Raw genomic sequence first — 18406 nt, 5'->3', positions numbered from 1 at the left:
GGTATAATTAAATTCTTTAGAGAAAACAGATTAATGGAGGAAGTTTCTAAGCATATTTTATACCACCGAATAATGTATTTAAAAAAAACTGATACTGGGTAATTTACTAGTAACTCCTAGTGTAATTTATTGGTAGACTTTTGTTACAACAGTATGAGTTAATGATTTTACATCCATAGACAATTGTTTAAGTTTAGAAAAAATTTGTTTACCAATAATTTCAGCTGGATTTGGTGAGTGGGAATTCGCATTCAAAACTTTCGTTATTTCATCATTTAATTAGCGTGGACTATCGCATGACACATAATTTTTACTTTCCACACACTTCCATATTGTTTTTTTTAAATTTTTTGGTAGTCTCTCATTTAAGTATAGGAAACTTTTATACATTAATTAATTATTACCTTTGGCATTTTTAACAAATTTCATATTGAAGAACTTATGGAAAGAAACACGAACGACACGAGATATATACAGGTTTATATTGATAAATTAATGTGTTGTTACGTATGTCATATTGGAAATTTGGAGATGAAGTACGATAGGTTTTCGTACATGTGCATCAGTTAATCGCGCATATTTACGTATACTTACGGATTTCCTATACATAGTTCATATGTCATACGATATTGCGCATCGTTCGTAATAACGACGCAAGATTCTATGGCACCGCGTCCAAGTGAACTTAGCCTAACTCAGTTCCAAAAATATATTATTAATAATAGTGATGACTAACAAAAGTGATCAGTAGTGAACAAGGTTTTATTTTTGTTCTATAACGGGATTTTACCCGGCAGAATTTAAAGCAACACAATAAAATTACAACAGAAGACTTAAAGAAAACTTTGACCAACAAATCATAATTTTTTTAAATTCTATTATCAAGAAATTAATTTTTTTTTAACTTATTCGCATTATTCTTTTTAAAAATAAACTTATTTTATGCTGCAGATTAGTTTATATGCATTTAGTTACATTTGATATGTTACTATAATATGCTATACAATTATTATCGTAATTAATAGTAGTTAAGAAATAAAGAACTGTTATTATATGTATTTTAATATGGTGGTAGGTTGAAATTTAAAATAGTATACTGTATTTTCACGTTGTTAATAAATTAATATGTTTTAATAAATATTTTTATTTTTAAATAGACGTTGGAGTGTATATATCACGGGTAGAAGAAGGAAGTATAGCCGAGAGTGTTGGTCTTAAGCCTGGAGATTCAATTTTAGAAGTAAATGGGAGGCCATTTTCAACTATATCACATGAAGAGGCATTAAAAGTATGATAGACTCGAACTGTTGTTAAATATTTTCTTAAATTCGTTTTTTTTTTTAGATTTTTAAGACATATCGTCAAATTACAATGACCGTAAAATGTCCATCGCCACCTCAATCAATGCCCGTCATGCACAAAAAGGACGACGATGAGAACACTAATCAAGACGATGCGTGGGGATTGACCAGAACGTATTCATGGATTAATCGTAAAGGTCAACCAGTCTCACCTCCATTAGAATATGCCAAACCCATTTCTCCTTACTCAAAATGGTCCTATACTCGTTCATCCAAAGATAAAATAAGAAAAGTAAGCATAATTAAATAAGTTTAATATTAATTTATGTTTATATTTTTTTTAACAAAAATGATTTAAGGTTGAATTGGTGATTGAACCAGGACAAAGTCTTGGTTTGATGATTAGAGGCGGAACTGAATATAATTTAGGTATTTTTATAACTGGTATCGATAAAGATTCTGTTGCAGATCGATCTGGACTTATGGTAATGAATCAATTTGTTACTCAATTTAGACTATATTGTTCTAATTTATAAATGAAATAATTATTTTTAGATTGGTGATCAAATTTTGGAAGTAAATGGTCAATCTTTTTTGAATTTATCACACGATGAAGCAGTAAATCAATTAAAATTTCAAAAGCAAATGACACTTACTGTGAGAGATGTCGGTAAAGTTCCTCATTCATGCACAACATACAATCCAGATACAAATTGGAATCATTCCATAGACAAGTAAGACCATTATTATTTATTATAGTATTAATTACATTTTAACTGTAATAATCATACAATTTATAATATCTTATGTATTTTGTGTAGTTTTAAATTTTTTTTATGTATTTTAGGAAAAACTTTTATTATACTTCTTCATATAAAAGCTTCAATTAATAGTAAATAGATGGCTATTAAAAAGTTTAATTAGAAATATTGAATTAGTTAAAAATAATTTGTAATACTCGTTAGCTAAAAAAATTTAAGAATAGATATTTCTAACTTTAATATTAGTTTGTAATGAGTTAATAGTTCTTTTTAAATATTGTATACAAATTAAAATATTCATGTTGATATTTGTATATTTTTGACGATGCGTACAGATATATAATTTGAATTGCATAACTAATTATACATTATTATTAAAAAATAATCTTGCCGTTGAATAAATTAACTATGTTTATTCCAAAAATATTTAATAAAACTAAATGGTTACTAAAATTTCTGCTTTAGATAAACCTATTATATTTTTTAAGTCAATATAAATATGAACATACATAAATAATTATATTTTAAATATAAATAAGTTACTACTTGTATAATTACATAATTTATCATTTGTGATATTAGTAGGTATTTCTCTTTTCTTTATATTAAATAATAAAAATATAAAATACAGATTATTTAACAAAATAATCGAAAATCTAAGTAGGTAAACTAAACAGTTACCAATACAAATTATATAATATACGTAGTTACCTATTGTACCTATACATAAAAAAGCAAAGCTCATGCCATTAAAATAATATTAAGATTGAACGTACTTGTCTTTTTATAAATTTTGTATAAAATTATAGACACGCAGAATTTATTAAATATACCTATTAGGTACCTAAAAATAATATAGGTACCTATTATTATTTATAAATAAAATACAATATTATATAATGTATGAAATGTTGACTTAAACGTTTCAACTTATTATATAAATATAGTGTACATATTTGTATTTGATAAATGAGTATTTAAGTGATTAGGTGTTTTGTTTTATTCAAGTAATACCCTACTTAGATATTTAAAAGTTTATCAATAAATAAATTATAAAAATATATTATTTTAGTTGTATAAAAGTTATAATTAAGAACACTAAATAATAAACAACCGAACAAGTTTAAAAAAAAAAACATATTTAAATATTTAATATTGATAAAACTTTTAATTATATTTAATTTAGGTATAAATATATTCCAGCACATTACAAAGGATAAATATTTTAAAAATCTACGATCATTATTAGTTCGAAAAATGTATGGTTTTTTTTTTTTAATTTTATTTCTATAAAATATCATATTATACAGTAATTAAGAAAAAATTAACTCAAACGTATATATCCTAACTTGACAATATTAATTTTAGTGCAGACGGTGCTTTGAAGTTAGGGACATCTGCTGCATCTCAAATGGTAGAGGAAAAAGCTCGAATTTTGCTGACGAAAAATGAATTTAATACTTTACGGTATTATTTGGACGAGTATTCGTGTTCTCGAATGTCTATTGACGCATTTATAACTATACTTTTCGAATTGCTCAATACAACTGATAAGGTGAACAAAAATCAATGATTGACATTATAATAAAAAGCACATTTCTATAATAGAAAATTTTTATAAATAGATTAAAACAAAAAAGCGAAATGAAACAATTTAAACACATAGGTACATCATACGAATATAATGTTTCATTATTTTGAATTTCAAACATATTTGTATTGATATTTGTGTTTAAATTGGTCTTAACTAAACGAGCTGTTACACAATTAAGTGGTCATGATTACATTAATAACGGTCTGGTTTTTTAGTTTACGCTGTTGACGGAATTGCGCGAACTAATAGGTCCCTCAGATCGAGACCGTTTTGATCAATTGGTATATAGAAGAGGACGGGAATCCAGAAAAACACACTCCCGAGTAAGAATGCCATTACAAATTATAATAAGCTTAACTTAAAGGGAAAAAATGTCTATTCTATTGCATACTTATATATTTCAGAAACTTGATGGTTTTAATTCAAATATACCTGGAGGTCAAAATAAAGGATTTGATTTCCCTAATGAAAATTCTGGGATGGATATTGGGACTACCGAGTATTCAAATTCAAATTATAGGACTAGGTAATAGTTATTACGTGAAAGATTCTTGTACTCTATATTAAGTTGATAATAGCACTTTTTTAAGATAATTATAAAAAGTTACAATTTATTTTATAAAATACAGGAGGCAATTTGTTTTGTAACTTATGTTATAACGGTTAAACATATATAAAGTTTCTATATAAACAACATAATTGTATTTAAAATGTTTAAAACTTGGAATTGAGAAGTATTATAATCAACATTTTAATTAAATTAAAAATACTTAACTTTATAAGACAATATCATATCCTTTTGGGTAGGAAATAATATAATGTAGGTATTTAGCTTACATAATACATTACAATCAAAATGTATTAAAACTTATTTATATATTTTGATTTAGTTCATTTTTAAAGATCATATAGTATCATTTCATTCTTGTATTTGTAAAACTACCTCATTCATGTTTATTCAACAATATAGTAGTATTTTTAAATTTAAAATATTTTTAGATTACATTATTTTTACTTACATTTATCCAAAATATTCATGTCATTTATTTTTTTAATATTTTTAAATACATAGGATTTCAGTTATTTATTTACAAAACTGAACTCTTGTTAGATATATTATACATATTATATAACTATTGTTATATCTAATAAGTAATAACTATTAAAATACAATTTTAGAAAATTATTTAAACTGCCGGTATTACATAAGTTTAATAACTTTATAACTAACTAAAACTTGTAGAACCTTTTGTTATGCTTATGTTATGCGAAATACATTTCACCCATCATTCTATGTATATTATATTTACTAATAAATATTTACGTTCATTTTCATGTCTTATAGTAGCTTATACATTAACAATAAATTATTATATTGCAATAAATATAAAAACCTATAGGTATTTGAATATCAGTGTTTATTTTATTAAATATTATAACTTTGCTATTGTTTCATTTTTAGCAATGATAGAAAATCTGAAGGAAAACATTCTCCGATGAAAACTGATGAACAGTCGCATAAGGATATGGAAGTCGAAGAATTCGAATTTAGCCATCAAGTAAGTAACAGTAATTTGTTATAATGACTACTGTTATAGATTCCTTTGATCCTTATAATTCTTTATTTAGGATTATGGTGACTTGGAAACTGAGCTTTTACCAAGAAAATATCATAACGATTTGATTGATGTTGGTTATTCGCATCGAAATTCAGGCATTTATGATGAATCTAATATGACTAGGTCGTCGGTAAAGTACAAAATCATAAAATTATTAGTTTATTAACATTAGAAATTCAATCGTTGACAATTTATGTACAACAAACTCCATTAATGTCCGAGTATAAACATATTAAAAAATAACTTGAATACATATATATTATATATAGTTTTTATACCTTAAAACTTTAAACATTTCAAATTTTGGTGTTACACTGCAATAAAATTTACCTTTTGAATAATACATTAAGTATATATCGTTTATTAAATTTAGTAATACTAAACCGCGTATTAGTCATATTTTAAAACCTTTATCATTTATAAATCTATTAATTTAATATAGGTTATAGGTACCTATAAAAATATATACCTATATATATAGTGAATTTTATTTAAACACATTTAAATAAAGTCTATTTAAATTAAATATTAAATAATATAGGTACCTGGTACATATTATAAAGTTAAAATTATGCAAATATTATATACTGTAGAAATAATTTAATTTTCATGTTTCATACAGTTTAAGATTATATTAATTTCAATTTATTTAATTTGGTTAAAATATACCTATGTTGTTTTAATCTTGAAAACATTGTAGTTTAATACAGCAATGTCTTCGAAAATAATTTATGTTAAAAATCTAAAATTAAAGCATGTTATTAGTTATATAGAATTATATTCATATATTAGGTACTTATTCATATATCTTATTGTGAAATTATTATCTTGGTAATATTCTTTTCGTTTTCCATGGAACCATCACATCATTCCAACTACTAATAGCAATACATCACAGGGTTGGGCTTATTGTAAAAATGATCCACTTTGTTAAAAAAGCATTACTTGATTATTATAATATATTTAAGTGATGGTGTATTTTTTTTTATTACCATAGCTCTTAAATGACTATTTATGATTATCATAAAAATGTTTAGTATGCATGAAAAACAAAATTTGATACAAAATTATACACATTTTATGTACTATTTTTTATTATTTATTAAGAATAAATTAGTTGTTTTACTTAGAAAATTCTATATTAAAAAATAACAACATTTTATTTAGAACTATTTTTCGATTATCATTTATCATGTATTGATATTCTTATTATTTATTACCTACTTTTGCGGTATCTATAACATTTTTTAAATTTTTCATTTTAAATCGATAGTAATTAATTTTATGAATAATTATTATAGTATATATACCTACTTTTTTTATTTCTTTTGATTGATTCACTTATATAAAAGAAACAATAATTTTAAAGCGTAAATTTTTGAAAATTCACTTGTATCTGTTAATTGTTTATCATTTATTCACCAGCTCGTTTAGTATAGTATTAGTTCATAATTTGTTATTTATAGAAAAAAAAATTGAGTGTACATCCACAAATAGTTATCTAGTTAATAAATCATTAAATTCAAATTCAACACGTCCATTACAACGAACCATTCAACACCTACTGTACAACAGAGCGGTAAGCACTTACCATCATAATGCTTAGAATGAATTGATCTATAAATAGTTTTTGAAAAAGCAGTGCTCTTAATTGGGAAAAAAAATAGAAAGTGAAATGGAGGACTCAGTTGTCTAACTTCAACAGGTATAACAAAAATAGTCCCTCTGTTTTGGCAGGCTAGTTTTATTTTATGTTTTATTTTTGTTGTAATATGTATGTTTTTGTGTTTGATAAACGAAATAAAATAAATGTTCAAGGATTAGAAAATTGACAAATCCCTAATTCTATGCCCAAAGAAACACTATATACACTGAATTATAGTTTATGTATATTGGTCTTATTTTGTCTTCCCGGCAAGGTTGTTGAGTGAAGATTTCTCATTATTGATAAAAGAGATATAAATTTGATGTACACACTTATTCAACTTACATTGAAAGAAATTAAAATAATACAATAATTCATTCAGAGTGAAACCAATGAAAGCTATGATAGTTTAGTTGACTTAGATTTTGAGCAAAAAACGGTGAATCACAGTGAATATTTTATCGATCCGACAATATGTATAAATATGCGAAAAAATGTAAACCTTATAAGATTAAACTAAGCAAAAGTTTGGAATTCAAGTTAAGATGCACGTGTTTTTTTGAAAGATAGTTAAAGGAAGAATGATGGTAATCAGTACATGTACAGGATGTGTTTGATCTATCTTTAATTTTCAAATTTTCAAATTATTTTATTAAATAAGTAATAAATTAATATAAAAATATAAGGTAAGATATTATTATTATTATTGAATTCATTAATAATAAATTTAATTGAATTTCGAATAGGTAACTTTTCCTGATTAAGTTACATACTAAACGAGTAGGTTCCATAATTTATGTTTAATTTACGCTACTTAATTCATAACAACCAAATAAAAATTAACATAAAAAAGTTATAGTTAAAATCTAATTTATTAAAATATGCTTAGCTATGGAATATTGTTACGATTAAAAAAAAAACCATTAATATGTGAAATAATTTTCATGTAACCATTAGTCGTTGAAATAAATATAATGTCAAAATGATGAAGAATTAATTTTAAATTAAAATTTACCAAACGCATTTCAGTTATTAAAGAATAAACATAAAAAAAGGAAGCAAAAACATAGTTTCTGAAATAAATTAAATGTTGAATAGGTAAATATGTTATAACAGAATTTTTAAAAACATAAATATGTAATAAAAACGATAAATATTTAAAAAAAAAATACAATTGAAAATAGCAGCGCTCTATAATAATCGTCACGCATAAATTTATTATATTAAAATATTAAATAAAGTTTTCTAAATTATAAACTTAATTTGAGATAAATTATTTGCTTTTTGTGAAACCCTTGAATCCAACTCAGTTAGAGTACTTATACTGTTATTTGTGGACTTTTAAATCCTAAAATTGCGCTATTTATGACCTTTTTTATTTTTATTTATTAATTTTAAATCTCCTGACTAATAATAAATCAGCAACATTTAATATCTAACCTAAACTAATAAATTAAAGTTTTATTTTAAAGTGGACCTACTCATGGTCATTATTTTAAATATTACCAATTATATTGGTCGATATTATTAATTTCTAAATACTTTTATAATTTATATTTATGTATTAAGATTTAAAAATGTAGTAGGTATGTAAAAATATTTAAGTGGTAATTAGGGAGGGGCATGATATTACTTTGTAATAAATTACATTTCAGAATGTATTTTTTATATAAGTACTTAACAGAGCTTCACTACAATAATTTTTTTTCAATTCGAGCATTGACAATAATATTATATATATATATATATACTACATTCATTTAATAGTATGGCCATGTATCCGATATTATAATTTGAATAACTAAAACAATATTAGTTAGCAATAATGTTTATTTTTTGTTATCAACTATGTTGTTAAAAACTCAGTCGAAAATAACTTTACTAAATCAGATATCACTGATCTAGGTATTAACTTATTACTATTATTTTAATAATTAAATTTATTAACAATTATTCTAAATTAATAAATTGTCACTAATTTATTGATAACATAATAAAAAGAATAAGAAAAAACGTACTCAATAATGTGCATAGTATTTTTTATTGATAAAGTTTTTTAACCACAACAATCATTTTTCGTAGTCATTGAGTATATAAAACACTTATCAGTAATAACCAATAAGTACCTTAATTATTATTCTCTACTTAATTACAGCTTATTTTGATCAAAAAATGAAAGTACTTATGTAAAAAAAAAATACATAGATACCTAAATTAGTAATATTTCAATAAATTATCAAATGTAAAATAATTAGCTGGGTACACGTTTTTGGAAAATACGTAATAAATTTTTAATTAAGAAATAATTATACTTAATTAAAATATTATTTGTATTCAATATAAATGCATATGTATTTTTTCTTACTATATATTTTATAGGTAATAACATAATAAATCTATCAATAATACTTAGTCATTTTGATATTTACCTAGGTATATCTTTTTTTTAAATATTAATTCTTAGTCTTCGTTGTTATCTTGTTATAGTGCTTACGAATTCAAGTATATTATACTGCAGGTAGTTAGTTAATTAAAAAAATAAAATAAACTGATTAGTTTTAATTAAGTAAGTACTATACAGTATATTGTGTGGAAGTGCACTTGTCAGTACCTAAAATATCCCTACTTTCCTATCGACATTTACAACTTACACTAAGTACATATTGTAATTTCCATCAGTTAGATTCACATTTTATCACATAAAATTAATGAAAAATATATTTAACAATAATTTATATGATAAAAAAACAATTACTCATAGGATTTATATTCACACCTAGTTTGTTAAAGTTCGTTATTTTTAAATTTTCAAAGGTTAAATTGGTCTTGAGTAGCGCATTCATTTTTATTTATTACAGTTACAATTTGATAGAGAATATAAAGTTTTTAATTAGTATGAAAATTCGAAAAAAAATTAAATAAATTATAAAATATGTAAATTAATTACATACAGTTGTATTGCTACTTAATTATAGGTATTTTTTAAATTTTACGCAAATAACGTTGCTGATGCTTTCAGAGTGGATACTTGGAGGGACTGCGATCCCACTTAGGGGGATGGACCCAAAAATTGAAATCCTGGTACTATGGAAGTTCTCTAGTAAGTTTCAGTTGATGTTTCAGCTCCATTTAGTTTTTGTATGTGAACCAAGTAGTTAGATATGTTTTCTTTAGTTTTGGAACACCGTCTTCTATTTTCATCTTTAACTAGAATTTTACCTTATATTATCTTGTTTACTGCTCTGTGTTTATATGTTTTATTTAGTTGATCTATAATTCATTTTAGAGCTTCTAAAGAACTGTAGTTTCAATTTATATTCCTTATCTATATATACCTAACAAACTTTTTATATAATAAACCTTCAAATTCAAAATTCGGCATGTCTTATAATCCTTTAGTGTTTCAGCTACTTAAGACCATATTCCAAAATAACATAGGTAAATCATTTTTGTAAATACCCTGTAAGTGCACTTCAGAGTTAAAATACTTAAATGGCTTTTATTAATTTACTCACTTAATCACGAATATATATTTTTCTTAATTATCAATATATTTATTTTGTAATTATTAAAATATGGCTTTTTTAAACTTCATATTAATTTGGTTTTTATTTTAAATAAGCAGGGTCCGTGAAGTAAGTATTATTTTTCTATAACATAGGTCTAAGACTAAAACAATAATATTTATTTTTTATTGCAGTCCTTATAAATAGAAGCTCAGATCAAACCCCACATTTCGCGCTTTGTACCTACTTCGAAAGTTACAAGCAATTAAAAATATTCTATAAGTAAAAATATATAATTACTTAACTCTTTAACGTACAAACTTTAATTTTGAATAAATAATTAAAATAACTGTGGTATAGTAGTTACTTAATTATCAGTGAAAAAAACATGGATAATTGATTTAGAATTGTAATACAATTAATAATTATTCATATAGATCTTATAATCTCTTTAAAATAAGTGTTGATATTATAATTAATTACTGCTATTCATAGAACGAAGTTAAATCAATTAAATATTTACCAAAAGTGGTATGTTTGATGAAATGGTTAATAAATTCGACAATTTTTTTTAAATTTCGTTAACTTTTGTAGTGATATCAAACAATTAAGTTCTTACTTAATTACATGCACATTTTGTAACATTTTTAATCATTTGTATTGATTTTATTTGATTGTTATATAAAATACTTGTAAAAATAATTTTCTTTATTACTTTCTTTACTTTTTTATATTTTTAAATTAAATGTCTTTAACAAATGATACATAGATATAACCGTTAAATGTTCTATAGTTTTAAATGATATACTGTTTGTTATTAATATCATAAGCGCAAAGATAATATTTGATAATAATTGAATGAAATCTACAAATCTACTTGGTAGATTGTTGTAACTTTTACTAATTTTTATAAATGACATTTTTATGTTTTGTAGTCTCTGCATAGAAAATAAAATAAGTTAACAGTTATCAAAATTCTGGAGTTATTACTGAATTTTTTAACATAAGGTATAAGTTAATATTTATTTTAAATAGAAGAAAAATTATGATTTTTTATAGTTTAACAATACTTATTTCAGCCACTATCTGCAGGCCTAGGTTTTAATATAACAATATTAGTAATGAAAACAAACATTTTATAAATTAGTAGAATGTCAATGAATATTAATCGACTACTATACTTGAAGTATTTAAATAAAAATAGCTTTGCTTATCTACCATCATTTGACAAGTGACTTCTATAAATGCCACAGTTGAAATTTTGCTCGATTCATAAATTATTTTCTGCCCATCTTTCATAGTATCATATAAACTCTAGTGGATTATATATCCGCTATTAACACTTGAAAGGTTAAATTGTATATAATTGTAATATTATGTAGTAGATAAATAGGTAAATATTATATTTTGAAATTGTTCATTTAGTTTTTAAAATCTCAGAATTTTTTCAGTATTCCTTTTGCTTAGTAAACCTTCAAAATTATCAAAACACATAACAGTGCTTATATTAGGCATGAGTAGATATTGCTATAATTGTATGGTCTTACACAAATACTATCAAACTTGATTCTTAAATTCATTACTTATTATTCACATTTATACATTTACACATCACATTTTTAGCTATGTCATCACTCACCTCAAATTAAATATATGTTTAACCACTAAATACTAAAATATATTAGGTACCTATTTTAATATTTGATTTATTGCAATGTGTGCAATTTCAATAACATTTTTCTTCAATAGGAATATAATATATTTACCAAGTATTTACCAATAGATTTAGTAAAAAACAAATATTTTGTTATAAAATAAATATCTTATAATAAAAATAAACGAATGAATTTTATACTCTAATGTTTATATATATATATATATATATATATATAAACATTATATATGTGTGTTAAGATATTTTTATTATTTTATGATACAATTACAGATAATGCGTGTAATTAAACATGGGTATCTTTTAACTCAAAACAACTGAAGTAAAAATGCGTTGGTACCTCGAATAATGAAAAACTTTTCGAATATTAAGTAATAACATAAACAATCCTCGAACTTAAATGTTTGTATTGGAGTGTAACCAAAATAAAATCATCAAATTGACTAGATATAACAAAAACAGGAAAGAGAAATTTAATATTGCCTAATTATTTTAATAATATTTTTTTTTCAAGATATGATGATACAACATTTCTATTATAATGGCAATTAAAAATAAAAACCTAAGGAAGGGTCGGTGAACTAATTTTAGTGTAAATTTTATATTATTTTTGTTATAATATTGAAATAAACAAAAAGTGTATACAATTTATGCGTGATTACCCCGATGTATAAACATTATCAAGGCTAGCCAATGATATCTTAATAAATTATAATTATTAATGAAACCAAAACATTTTTAAAGCAATTATCAAACAAACACGGGCGGTCATACGATGGTAAAAATGAATTGTTGGATGAGGATGGAAGTTACCGAAGAGAAAGTGGTTTTATAGAATCATCGTGTTCCAATAATATACAAAACGAATCTCAGGTAATTTGAAAGTATTTATTAATTGCTATTTTTCACTGTATTTAATATGAAATATTAAAAACTAAAATAAACAATTTTATTATTATAATGCATTCTATGTTTAAAATTTTCTATCTACATGAAATATTATTCCAATATTGGTTATTCATAACTTCATAAGAAACGATGAATTGGAAATTCAAATAATATATAGTATTGTGTTAAGATTTATAAAGCTTTTATTATATTATTATACAATATTTTTAAAATATTTTATGCTTGAATAGCTAAAATCTATACAACCTATGTATTTCAATATTTTTAAATGGTTATATTATGTAGGACGCAGATTTTTATGTATATACATATTTGTGATGAGCGATAGTAATCGAACGATTCTTCTATAGAAATACGTTTCAGGGCCATCTGAATACTTTAAGTTATAATTGATACTACATATTTTTACATATTCTAGCTTACTTACATATTTTAACATATTTACTTTTATTACATATTTTTTTTAAATATTCCTCTATTTTGAAAAAAATCGTCGTTAAATCCAGTTAAAATGATACGGTGAGAAAAATTAAAAGAAGCCCTAGGAAAGGTTAGAATAAAAATCAAGAAAAATATTGAATAAGTACTTGACAAGAATTCTAGATTGAAAACAATTGAATACATTGCAAACGTTCACAATGGCAGCGATACACAATTTTGTGGTAATTTCAGTCCTACTGAATTAGGAGCTTTCAAAAAAAGTTCTTTAGTCGCTAAAAAAAAACTAAAAAAAATTAAAATTTAAAAATATCAAATGGCTATAACCAACTAGATTCGCTTTCTTAAGAAAAAGTTATTAAATTTTAAAATAAAGCATTTTATTTTTATTGTAAAATATACACACATACATACATTTGTTTGTCACTCCCGTTAGAATATAAAAATGTAACTCATAATGCAATGTATTTAATAGGAAATTAACTTTTTAATTCGCTAATGTCCACCTTTGCTTACTTTTTAAGGCATGATTAATGAAATAATGAGTAATGATTTTGTTACTCACGTATGGCTTGTTATAAAAGTAAAAATCATGTCAATTTTACTTTTCAAAGATATTTTTATAGACTTAAAAAATTATAAATAATGAAAATAATAAATATATTTTTATATGAATTAACTATAAATAATACTAATTTTTCATTAATATTTTATTTAATTCAAAGTCTACATTAATACACTAGATCACATATTGGCACTTTTGTCTCTATGTACTGCATTTGAATAAATAATGAATATGCTTATGACATAGAAAATTATGTATACCTATTACCTACTTTAAATAAATTAAGGGTTTGTTGCACTCTAAACTTTGTTTTTAAATTAATTTAATATTTATATTATCTATAGTATATTAACTATATGGTATTTAATATTTATTATTATTTCTGTAAAAACATCAAATGTTTTTTACAAATAATTTCTTTAAATTAATATAAATATAATTTTTTAAATACATATTTTTGAAGAAGAGTAGATTATTGGCTAGTAAATATCATGAAATTTATTAACTACTAATTAGTTCAGAATTCGGCTGTTAAAAAATTAATAAAATTGTAAAGCTGTATTAAAACATTTATCATTTTAATTTATTAATTCACTTATACTTATTATTATATACATGGAAATGTATAATATTTAAATAATAGACATTATTTCTATTTACCAGCTTCAAGTAATTGTTTTACATTTTCACGTTTATACTCATTTTTTTAAATTGAATTTGTTTTTTTTTCAATTTAAAGATAATGTTGGATCAACAAGGCAATCTTCGTATAATTGTTAAAAAGATTAAACCATTACTCGGGATTGCAATTGAAGGTGGAATCAACACAAAACATCTTCTTCCAAGGATAATAAATATACATGTAAGTATAATAATAATTTTAGAACTAAATGCAGATTTTAGATTTTAAATGAAGTTAGAAGTCAAAATAGTTACCTACGCAGCTATATAGTCCTACAACAATAATAGGTATATTAGCTGCTGAAAAAAAATGTTGGTAAAAACTGTTAATGATTTAGGTAATCAATGTTAAGCTATTAAAATCTAGTCAACATCTTCATCTATTGTATTATTTAGTTGACAATTATGATAGGTATTATACTGTAATTTTATAAATTATTCAATTTTAATTATTTAACAAAATATTTGTTAAAGGAATGAAGTTTGAAATTCAACTAAATTTATTAATAATTACAATAATATTGTTGTTTATTTTTGATAAAATATTAAAAATTATTAAATTACCTTAACTGTAGGGTCATTATTTATTATTCAAATTTTCAGTTTAGTCGACTAAAATTAAAAATCTGTTTAACCATTTGAAATTTAAAAGTGCTAGATACTTAACTTATTTCAATGTAAAATAGTGTTATTTGGTTCATTTAAATTTTAATTGGACACAAATATTTAGGTATTGCCATTTCAACACCATATTTGAATAAAAATATGTTAACTTCAGAAATAACCATTATTCGTAGTTTTAGTATTTTGTAAATACATACTACTAAATATGTGTACCTATTTTAATTTCAAAAAAATGAATTAAATTAAGTAATAAATAAAGGTAGGTATCTACTCATAGCCTAGTTTTTTATAGTTAAAGATCGTTTTTCAAATGTTGTATACGACAATTTATTATTGCTTCAAACTTAAATCAATAAAAAGTATCTTTCAGGTGAACAATATTTATCGATTATTATATTATCTTATTCTTGTTTATTACTTTATTATTTTATATGTTTCATTTATTAAAATTAAATATAATATTATAACTATACTAATAGTTTTCTAGTGATTATGGTACATATTAATAATTTGGTTTAATGACAACTGTTGTAATATTATTTGTACATGCATTTGTCGCAAATTTTATATTTTATTATCCTTGATTTTATCAGTCACCAACTCTATTTTAATTTATAAACCAAACATATATTATATCATAATGTAAGCGCTAAATTTTTCCGACTCATTTGTAATTTAGTCAGATTCAGTTTTCTAGTTAGCCATCAGACCAAAGACACGGTTATTACAATTATCACGGTATTTACGATTCTTTTAATTGTTGAGTCATTGTTTCCAAGGCCTTTATAATACAATTTCACTCAGAAAGTAAATTGTCTTATTAATAATATTGTATAAATGTTAACGTTTGGTAATTATTATTTTTAGGTATTAGGCACTAAATTATAATCAAGGTTTAATTATCAGTTTTATAACTTAAAATATTGACATATATCAGTAATTAGTTATTTGTAAAAAAAAAAAAAAAGAAAGCAACATCCTGTGTTTCAATAAGAATTTATAGTTAGATGTAGCGACTAATAAGTACTTCATCTATCCTTATATTATTACAGACTGCTTAAATAATTGTCGATGAATTTCAATGAGTTAATGGTATTTATCGATTTTTAAGTATTTACTGTGGGTATCTACTTACGTGTATACTATAAATATATATTATTACCTACTTGTAGTTATGGAACACATAATGTTAAAACTTTCTTATTTTCAAAATTTGTATTATTCACTAGAAATATATTCTTTAATTTATTAAATATTTTAGTTCATAATATTGTTTAGCTACAAATAATTATTCTATGGCTAAAGGCTAAAGTGTAGACGCAAATATATATACATATACCAAAATATTAAATTTTACTGTAAAGATATTTTCAATTTTTAAATATTTAAGACATTTAAATTCGGCTTTAAATGATTTAAATTATCTTTATTGATATTTTATACAATATAAATATTAATTATACTACTATATAGATTATGAATGTAATATTTTTAGTACACTGGTACATTTTATACACAACAATTCTTTTTCTGTAATCAAATAATGAATTCACAAATTTTTTATGGACGTGATAATAATTTTCTTAAGTTTTTGTTAACTAAAAAAACATGTTAAGATAATGCCATACATACATATATTCACTTTATAATGAGTTTGATTTATAGAGTACCTAATACTTTACAGCCATATTTTATTGTTTTATGTCAAATCATAGTAACGTAGAAATGTAGAATTAAGTAAATGTTTTTTTACTCTTAATTAAGTATGCCAATAGTCTACACTAATTAATATTTTTGAAAATTAAATTGTTGTAACTAATATATTAGATATTAGCATAATAGTATTCAATTATACCATTAAGTTTATAATTTTAGGAAAATGGGGCTGCATACGAAGCTGGTGGTCTTGAAGTCGGCCAGTTGATCTTAGAAGTCGACGGTCAAAAAGTAGAAGGTGAGTATTCTTCCAAAATATTATTGTGTAATATATTATATTATGTGTGTAAAATATATAAGTAAGCAATAAAAGTTAGTATCATTAACAACAAATATTTTCATTTTTTTTTTTATTTTAGGAATGCCTCATCAAGAAGTAGCTAGGCTCATCGCAGAATCTTTTGCACAAACTGACAAATCCGAAATCGAGTTTCTTGTAGTTGAAGCAAAGAAATCGAATTTAGAACCAAAACCTACCGCATTGATATTTTTAGAAAGTTAACCAGTTGAAAAAACAGCTATTGATAACAAAAATCCCTATTTATTAAGTTCAGAGATAGACTCCAATAACGTGACGACTATTAATAAACTAATTGGAAACATACAAAATGTTTGTTTAAATACATTTATTTGTATGATTCATTTTATTTATCTTCTATAAACTACAAGATGGTATATTATTGATTCAATTTAAAAAATATTTCACATTTAAGTATTTTTATCGAATCATGTTATTATTTTTATTAATTCTCATATTTATTCTTTAATAATTCATTTTCTATCAATTTCATTACAAATATCTAATTTTATAATATTCTTGTTCAAATTGTTATCCAGTAAAACGATACGATTATAAATTAAAATACGTTCTATTATTATTATTATTATTATTATTTAATAATGCTACTTAAAATATAAGCAATGGTTAAATATTATGCAATAATTTTTGAACAAATGGCCTAATAAATTATTATATTATGTATGTATTTCATAAGGTATATTATATTATATTATATAGTAGGTATTAATATACATATTATCATGACGTTCAAAAATTATTCATTCATATAATAGTATAGCAAAGTACACTTGCACAGACCACACTGTAGCAGTTAGACGTAATAAACAATTTTACTATATAACAATAAATCTTAGTAATACTAAATTTTAATTCACTGTTTTAAGTACCTTCGGTACCTCTGATTTTGTTTCAACGCATTGGACTGTTTAATTATTTTATATGTTGTGCAAGAGAACTTTATAATATATAACGTACATATTATATGTTTATATATTGTAAAGTAGTGATCGATATAAGTAGCAGTAATAATAATAACAATAATAATAATAATAATAATAATAATAATAATGATAA

At 23.0% G+C, this 18406-nt stretch overlaps 1 protein-coding gene across 4 annotated transcripts in view; it reads left to right on the top strand.

The window, feature by feature from the left end:
* LOC112592861 (whirlin) overlaps positions 1 to 17684 on the top strand; it is a 28178-nt gene extending 10494 nt beyond the window's left edge. Inside the window, exons 5-18 of one of the 4 annotated variants that reach the window (XM_025337012.1) lie at positions 1158 to 1288; positions 1345 to 1593; positions 1661 to 1786; positions 1857 to 2035; positions 3431 to 3617; positions 3872 to 3979; positions 4061 to 4182; positions 5119 to 5215; positions 5286 to 5405; positions 9940 to 10020; positions 12843 to 12971; positions 14750 to 14872; positions 17191 to 17269; positions 17391 to 17684. In XM_025337012.1, the coding sequence (XP_025192797.1) occupies positions 1158 to 1288; positions 1345 to 1593; positions 1661 to 1786; positions 1857 to 2035; positions 3431 to 3617; positions 3872 to 3979; positions 4061 to 4182; positions 5119 to 5215; positions 5286 to 5405; positions 9940 to 10020; positions 12843 to 12971; positions 14750 to 14872; positions 17191 to 17269; positions 17391 to 17533 (1874 nt within the window). In that variant the 3' untranslated portion in view covers positions 17534 to 17684. Of the gene's footprint in view, positions 1 to 1157; positions 1289 to 1344; positions 1594 to 1660; positions 1787 to 1856; positions 2036 to 3430; positions 3618 to 3871; positions 3980 to 4060; positions 4183 to 5118; positions 5216 to 5285; positions 5406 to 9939; positions 10021 to 10545; positions 10556 to 10620; positions 10808 to 12842; positions 12972 to 14749; positions 14873 to 17190; positions 17270 to 17390 lie in introns of those variants that run through there. The other 3 variants (XM_025337014.1, XM_025337016.1, XM_025337015.1) reach the window with 3 other exon arrangements.
* Positions 17685 to 18406: the final 722 nt, after the last annotated feature.

This window comes from Melanaphis sacchari, unplaced genomic scaffold (genome assembly GCF_002803265.2).
Source record: "Melanaphis sacchari strain LSU unplaced genomic scaffold, SCAv2.0 Contig1988_pilon_pilon, whole genome shotgun sequence".
Lineage (NCBI taxonomy): Eukaryota > Metazoa > Arthropoda > Insecta > Hemiptera > Aphididae > Melanaphis > Melanaphis sacchari.
The sequence above is the reverse complement of the archived record's forward strand: the minus strand, read 5'-3'. Positions and strand labels throughout refer to the sequence as shown.